Here is an 8,176-nt window from a genome sequence, read left to right on the forward strand (position 1 = left end):
AAAGTCATTAGGAAAACGGGTGGGATGGTGGGTAAAAGACAAGACACTTTTGGCGACATGTACAAAAGAAAACTTATTGACAGACTGAAAACAATTTTGACAGATGAAACATACCCACAACATGATGGCAAAAGTAGCCAAAGATCAGGCAGAAGTAGCAGGTTTATAGCTCCACGCGCAAGAACATCTCGTTACATTAGCTCATTCATTCCTACAGCCATTTAACGTTTAACATTGTGCATTGTGGTATATGGGTTACATCAAAATCTAAACTAGAAACTTACCTCATATGCCAATGGCATCAGTACTTGCTGCATGACAGCCATGAAATCACTGTCCCCTAATCCTGTCTGCAAGCACACAGAGCAGCATCCACATCATGAAAAAAACAAAGCAAAAAAAAAAACATTCCCACTCTAAACATCCAAAACGCGGATGGTTGCTGTGTGTCCCTTTGGTTTAAATACACAATATCAATTTCAAACTGACATTAAGACATCCCTAACCCTCACCCTGACTTGTGCTGCACTTGTAAATATTCATCTTTATCATAGCACTGGGAAATGTATTTTGCACAAACATGCACAAACATAAAATACAAACTTGCACACATCCTTATTGTAGTAACCACACACACACACACACATACACACACACACACACACACACACACACAAACACAGAAAAGAGTACACAGAGAACACACACACACACACACACACACACACACACACACACACACACAACAAGCATTAATAGAGAAACGCAGATAGAAAATGGTAATGGATTTTAAGAAAGAAATCTTATTTACCGTATTCAGAGGGACATTGACATTGTATCCTCTGCCTTTGCCTTCTCCTATATGGTCATAGTCTGATTCTCTCAGGTTTGGCCAAAATTCACCATGCTCGTAGCGGTGAATAGAAAAGTACATCACTCTGAAAATACACATTTAGTTCTTTTAGACAACAAACATTGTATGTATGAGCATGAGTGTATGTGTGCACAACACAACATTGTTTTCGTGTGCATGTGTTTGACTTTTCAGAATCTCAAAAATACTTGCCTGAAAGTGTTTTCTGTGACAGGAAACAGAAGCGTAATGATACACTATTGAAAACACATGGAAAAACAGTGGAGTGTGTGGTATGTGGTGTGTGTCTGGGTGTTGGTGTGGGTGTGCCTGTATGTTTGCATGTATGTTAGATGGAGAGTGCACATGCCCACATGCACCCATATGCAAGCATGCACACATGAATGCATTCATATAAGTACAGCCCCCTCATACATTAATTTCTACATGTAAAAGACACGTACCAACACGTGTGCACAGGTACGTCAGAAGTACAGCGATGTATACCTACAAAGGCTTTCATCTCACCTGGGATCATTGTAGAACATGTACTGAGTGGCCTGGCCGTGATGGACATCCCAGTCCACTATCAGAATCCTGCACAGGAAAACCCCACACCAGCAATCAGTACAGTACATACACAAAAAGAACAAAACAAACACAAAAACACCCATGAAGTCTTCAAACAACACAAGGCTAATTTCTTAACTAAAAAAATATATTGACCTACAATTTCTTTTTGATATTAAAAAATGTCAAAGTTCTGCTTTGGCTATATTTTGTTGCAAATATGTCAGCAAGCACAAAAACACCCATGAAGTCGTCAAACAAAAGAAGGCTTATTTCTTGACTTTAAAAAAATATGGACAAACAATTTCTTTTTGATATTATAAAGTGTCAAAGTTTTGCTTTGGTTATATTTTGTTGCAGATATGTCATCTGACCAGGCTCTCTTAAAAAAAAAAAAAAAAGTAATCAAGTAATGTTCAGTTCAAGTATGAGGTTACAACTGCCAGTGGATATTTTACTTTCTTCATCTTTGGGTTGTTGTTTTTTTGCAAAATTATATATGACAGTTACAACACGGGTAATGAAATGACAATACAAAAATAACCTTGGTGTAGCACTGCAGGGAGGAAAGACGGTATGCTTCAGAGGTGTTTTTTTTAATGACTGTTTTTCTTCAACAATTTTTCTAGAGCTCTTTGTGTCAATCTTTTTTCACTTTTTGTTCTTGCAGTTGGGCTTCACACTTTGCCAACCACATGGCAGACAAGAGAAGAACAAATACCTTTGGCCAAACAAATACCACTAAGAAAACACTGATGACTTAGTTTTGCAACATTTATGAGTCTACAAAAAACTGTGGGAGCAATTGTAGAACTACTTTTTTGTTCCACATTTCCCTGAGTGAAAATGAGTGTTTTCTCTCCGGGGGAGAGTGGGGGGGTGTCATTGCAGTGCTGAACCACCATTTTCTCAATTTTCCTGTCAAGCATAAAACAAAAGAACTGCTGAATCAATGCCACTATGCAAAATGCCTACCTTTCCATTCCATGATTCAAGGCATGGGTGGTAGCCAAAGCGGCGTTGTTGAAGACGCAGAAGCCACAGAACTCATCGTGCATAGCATGATGGCCGGGTGGTCTCACCATGGCAAAACCATTGGTTACCTGCACCAACAAATATTTTTTAACAAAAGAACCTAACATACTGTTTTACACACTGATATGTACAAACATAACCTACTGCACTGCACATTGATGATAGGCAGGGTAATCAAATATATACAGTAAAATTCAGACTATTAGCCGCCACTTTTCCCCCAAACATCGACCCCTGCAGCTAAAATAACTGTGCAGCTTGTTAATGGATTTTTCCCCATGTTGTGGGTTTTACGATAATGCGTTCAGGTCAAATTAAGTTGTTGCCATCAGTCTCCAGACTATTTTTAGATTCTCATTATGTTTCAAAACTGGTTTTGACTCTTTGTGAATTCAAAACTCTCTGTAAAAGTGTGCTATTGATAACTGTTCACATTTTTTTCCTCTGAATTTACACACAGCCTTTACAAACATGAAACATTCAGTTGATCTCCCTTGTTCAGACAACTTCCATCATGCCAAAAGGACAACGCGATGCTTACGATGCAGCTTTCAAATTGAAGGTGATCAATCTGGCTACTGAAAAGTGAAACGAGTTGGATTTTGACAGCATGGGAAAAAGTAAAACAATCAACAATCGTCAATGGCTTTTGCAAAGCTGGACTCTTGAATGTAGCAGACGACAGAGAAGCCACCAGCTCCAGCCAGCAAGACTCGGATTCATCAGACAGTGAAAAGGAGGCCAGGGTCAGTGATGCCATGGCAGAAGCAGCTGTGCTTCTGTTGTTCAATTCCAACACTGAAGACGAAGCTTTCAATGGCTTCAGTGGAAATGATGATGACGATGAATGAATAAATGTGACTACCAGAAATTGTTAGTGTGTGTGTTAGTGTGTATGTTTGTTGTAGCTATATTTTCATCTTTGTTTTGCTTTGTCACTGAATTTGTAACTGAAGTTGTGCTTTGCATGTGTCTGACAAGTTTCTATGGCTGTCCAGTTTCTCATTTTTTGATTAATTTTCAGATGTTTTTGCACTTGTTTTTTTGTGCAACATTTGTAGCTTATAAACCAGTGTCGCTTGTGTGTGTTTAAATTCCAGTTTAAAAAAAAAAAAAATTCAGTGGATGCGGCTTATATAACGATGCACTCAATAGTCCAAATTTTTCAGTACTCTTAAAAGCTGAAACAATAACAGCTATACACAATTTAACTTTGCATCCCACTCTCACACCTACTCATTTTCATGTATATGGTTTGTATCTCGGTGACAGCGCCTGGTGGGTAAAGGGTGGAGGTTTTTCCAATCTCCCAGGTCAACATACGTGCAGAGCTGCTAGTGCCTGAACCCCCTTTGTGTATATATGCACGCAGAAAATCAAATACGCATGTTTAAGATACTGTAATCCATGTCAGCGTTTGGTGGGTTATGGAAACAAGAACATACCCAGCATGCACACCCCCAAAAACGGAGTATGACTGCCTACATGGCGGGGTAAATAAACAAAACTGTCATACACCTAAAATGTTATATGTCTAAGTGTGCATGTGCGTATGCCTGAAATCTGATTGAATGACACAGGAAACGAATGATGAGTTCCCAATGGCAGCAGTCAGTCAGTCACAAAAGTGTTTTTCCATTGGAATCATTACTCTACCTTTTTCTGCAAGATCTGGTCCATGAGCTCCATGCCACTGCCAGCAGCTGCAAGACTGCTTTCGAATGTGGCCTGTGAAAAATAAACTACCATTCAATGTTCTTAAAACATCATTCTCCATACACACACAGTACCTTAAATACTGAAAACATTCTTCCATTTCTCTCCTCTCCTTTTCTTTCTGACAATAATCAAACATTGGTTCTTACACATACACACACATACATGCATGCACACACGCACATGCATAAACACACACAAACACCACACATGTACACACACATGCACACGCACACACACACACACACACACACACACACACATGCATGCATGCATGCACGCAAACTCACACCCACACACTATCTGTCCCCAACTTTCTTTACTTGCTTTCTGTAAAATAAGAGATTTTCATTTTTTTTCAAAAGTTTTTATTCAAACTTATCAGCCTACAATTATTATGTAATACATGATATATCCTTTTTTCCTCATGCTTTTAAGAAAAAAACAAACTTATCACCTCACCATTATTACAACAAAGCTGAGAAGCAAAATGAAATAACACACACACGTGGAATGCAAACCACCATTTGAAAAATACACATTCTAATTCAAAAGTAACATTCAAAGGCAAAAAATGACAGATGCAAACATCATTCTAAAATTCAGCTCTAATCTACCAACCTCATTGGCGAACCACGCATCAAATTTCTTTGCCAGCTCCATCCTCTGCTGCTGTGACATGGCGTACGTCTCCTTGGCCAGTTCCAGGTGGTGTAGCGAGTGGTGCCACTGGATCTGGTCTTCTGTGGCATAGGCGATCTGGAACAGGAAATAAACACACACCTCACAAAATATAAACATTCTCCGGATTTCAAAATTTCCTTGCTGTACCACACAATATGACCAACCTGCATCACAAACTGAAATCTCTTACCATCTGCTGAGAGCGTCTAAGTTTTGCAGGCATAGAGAAAGACTGACATGGTAAGGGAGTGCAATCGGTGAATTTTGGCACATAGACTGATCTTCTTGTCTCTCCAGATAGTTTGAAGTCTTGCTATCATGGCTACTGTTTGTGCAATCCTTGCCACGATCTAGAATTTTGAGTCTTCATCTGATATGATGGAGCCAAAGGACTTGAATGTCTTCACTGTTTCTAAACCTGTCCTGCTGACTTTGATGTCTGAAGTGATACATAGGGTGCTGTTGGTCATCAGATTAGCCTTTTTGCCACTGTTTTCAATGCTAATATCAGTATCAAATGCAGATATCTCTAATTTATGATTACAACATGTTAATAACTTTAATCAAAGAAACCTTTCTTAAAGTTCCATTTTGTGACAGAAAATCAAGGTCAAGGTCATGTTGTCAAACTGAAAGACCAACTAAACTTCCCCCTCAGTAAATAAGACTGCTGATACATATCGCCATTTGCAACTACACATATTACCATTACCATCTGATGTTTTTTGCAGGCATTTTCCTGGCATTGCTGTATGAATGCACGCTTGTATGTCTGGATTGATGTTTGTATGAATGTACACATATATATATATATATATATATATATATATATGAATGGGTGTTTGTGTGTGTGTGTGTGTGTGTGTATAAGTGGTGTGTGTGTGTGTGTGTGTAAGTGGTGTGTGTGTGTGTGTGGTGTGTGTGTGTGTGTGTGAGTGAGTGAGTGAGTGAGTGAGTGAGTGAGTGTGTGTGTGTGTGTGTGTGTGTGTGTGTGTGTGTGTGTGTGTGTGAGTGTGAGTGTCTGTTGTCAGAAAGAAAAGGAGGGGAGAGAAAGGGAAGAATGTTATCAGCATTTAATGTGATGTGTGTGTGTATGTGTGTGTGTGTGTGAAAGAAAAGTGTGGTGTGTGTGTGTATGTGTGTGTGCATGCACACATTCATGCATTTGAGTATTATGCATACAAACATACTCTAAGCATGTGAACACACATATATAATACCAAGACAACAAATCAAATCTAGTTGACCCAATTCTGTCATCCATCACAACTCACAGGTGTCTGGACGCAGCGTTCCACCAGCCCCAGTTCCCGGCATCGAGCGACTGGCTGAGACACACGTGCAGGGCACTCTGGGTAACCCGAGTCCCACTCACACTTGTGGCGAGTGAATAACTCATCATAAATGAATCCAGTCCTAAAAGCACATGGTTAACACTACTCACACACACACACACACACACACACACACACACACAAAGGTACAATCATTTGGTTTCTCCCTACAGATATCATCATTTTGTATATCATTATCTGGTTCATGAAAGCCAGGCTGCTGCCTGAAACAAAAAAATTGCTTGGATGATAACCAGTGTCTGCCATTATACCAATTTCATTTTTTATCTTCAGAATAAGGAATATTTTGAACTTTAATACCTTCATTAGAAAACAAAATCAAATAAATAGGAATGTTTATTATGGACAGAAATAGGAACACTGATAATGTTAAGGAAAGAGATTTAATGTGACAGCCTGTGTGTGCTTGACTGTATTTGTGAGTGCTTGCGCATGTGTGAATCAGTGAAAAGTACCTGCATCCAAGATTAACTATGTTCCACAAAAATCCCTTCTGCAGATGGAATGGTGTTGGCAGGGTTCAGAAATCTGATTTAACAGTTAATTATGTCAATGGAATTAATTAGCCATTCCACTGACCTTTAATCAAGGTTGTGTGCAAAATATGACTGCTTTCATCTTTCGAATCATAATCACGGGGTCTCTGATTTCACTAAATTTACTCTAGTTCATGCACATGCATCATGCCAATGAGCAACTGTTTGTATGTGAGTACCTGTATGTGAAGTCTATGAGACGGTAGTATGCCCAATGCCTGTGGTTTTGGAATAAGGAGACTAACGTCAAACACAGACTAAAACAATGAAATGTATAACATATCAACACTGAGAAATCACTGTTTTGCAACAGGAACAAGGACTTACCCTTTATGTTGACCTGGTCCCTCCTCTGCTATATTCTAAAACAAACAGAAAACACAACTTGGCCTTTACCCTGAAGTACGAGTCAGTCTTTCACTTCATTCCAAAAATACATGAAAATGCAACCATTTGACTTCACATGCATCAGTATGGGTAATACTGTCTGGTTATGTTACACTGTTTTTCATTTTTATATCATTTATATATACCGAAAATGTTTTATTTGACTGAGAAACCTAAGTCAACAGTGTCTCACTGTTCATTGTAATAAACTGGAGCTGAACCACTACAATGTCAGTGTAAATGGAGGTCAGATGACAGAAGTAATGGCTTGTATCAGTCAGTTCAAAATTTACACCTACGTGATTCCACAGAGCTCAGTGACACCTAAGACAAGAAAAGTTCAAAATGCAAAAGGGAATTTTCTTTTTTCAGATAAATCATCATCTTCTCAACTGCAAAGGTTAGAACAGAGTAGGGAGACAAAGTATATGTTGATGTAATTGTGTGGTATGTGTGAACATGTGTCAGTTGTTTGAATAGGCATATATGCCTGCCCTTGTTGAACACACCAGATAGCATTTCATTACATAGGTCTACCTCATTTCTCGGTTTTTTTGGTGTGTTTTTTCATACTAATTTCACAGCATGCATCACACACATCTATACATGATAGGGAACCCTGATGTAAGCACTCTTAACATAGTCCTATGTCAGTTATGCAGCACAAAATGTCTAATTGCAGTTCTGCTTCAAGTGTTGATGGAGAGCCTTAAAGAATTTGAAGAATGTCCAAAAATTTCATAAGATGTTAAAATGCACAAACTGAAACGCACTAATTCGCAACTCTGCATACATTGTGTGTTCATGTGCACGCACATGTGTGTGCATGCGCATATGTATTCTGTACTGTGTCTAATAATACTAGCTGCCTACTGCTAATCATGCATAGTTTCTCTTTAACCATCATATAATTTACGCCTGTTTTCTCACTGTGATTCCTGCAAGCATTCAAAAGCATTTTGTGTCTTTTACGCATTCATACTGAATGACTGTGACTCCATGCAGTTTGTGTTGCACACATGAATTTCTCTTATTCAGAT

At 38.8% G+C, this 8,176-nt stretch overlaps 1 protein-coding gene across 1 annotated transcript in view; it reads right to left on the reverse strand.

Moving 5' to 3' along the window:
* The window catches only part of LOC143284521 (protein deacetylase HDAC6-like), a 44,329-nt gene that overhangs the window by 34,581 nt on the left and 1,572 nt on the right, over positions 1 to 8,176 (reverse strand). The window contains exons 3-10 of the mRNA XM_076591231.1: positions 7,077 to 7,111; positions 6,133 to 6,274; positions 4,796 to 4,933; positions 4,115 to 4,186; positions 2,399 to 2,526; positions 1,382 to 1,450; positions 812 to 938; positions 285 to 350 (exon numbers count right to left, since the gene is read on the reverse strand). Of these exons, the coding sequence (XP_076447346.1) occupies positions 285 to 350; positions 812 to 938; positions 1,382 to 1,450; positions 2,399 to 2,526; positions 4,115 to 4,186; positions 4,796 to 4,933; positions 6,133 to 6,274; positions 7,077 to 7,111 (777 nt within the window). The remainder of the gene's footprint in view (positions 1 to 284; positions 351 to 811; positions 939 to 1,381; positions 1,451 to 2,398; positions 2,527 to 4,114; positions 4,187 to 4,795; positions 4,934 to 6,132; positions 6,275 to 7,076; positions 7,112 to 8,176) is intronic.

The sequence above is a fragment of the Babylonia areolata genome, chromosome 8 (genome assembly GCF_041734735.1).
Source record: "Babylonia areolata isolate BAREFJ2019XMU chromosome 8, ASM4173473v1, whole genome shotgun sequence".
NCBI classification, from domain to species: domain Eukaryota; kingdom Metazoa; phylum Mollusca; class Gastropoda; order Neogastropoda; family Buccinidae; genus Babylonia; species Babylonia areolata.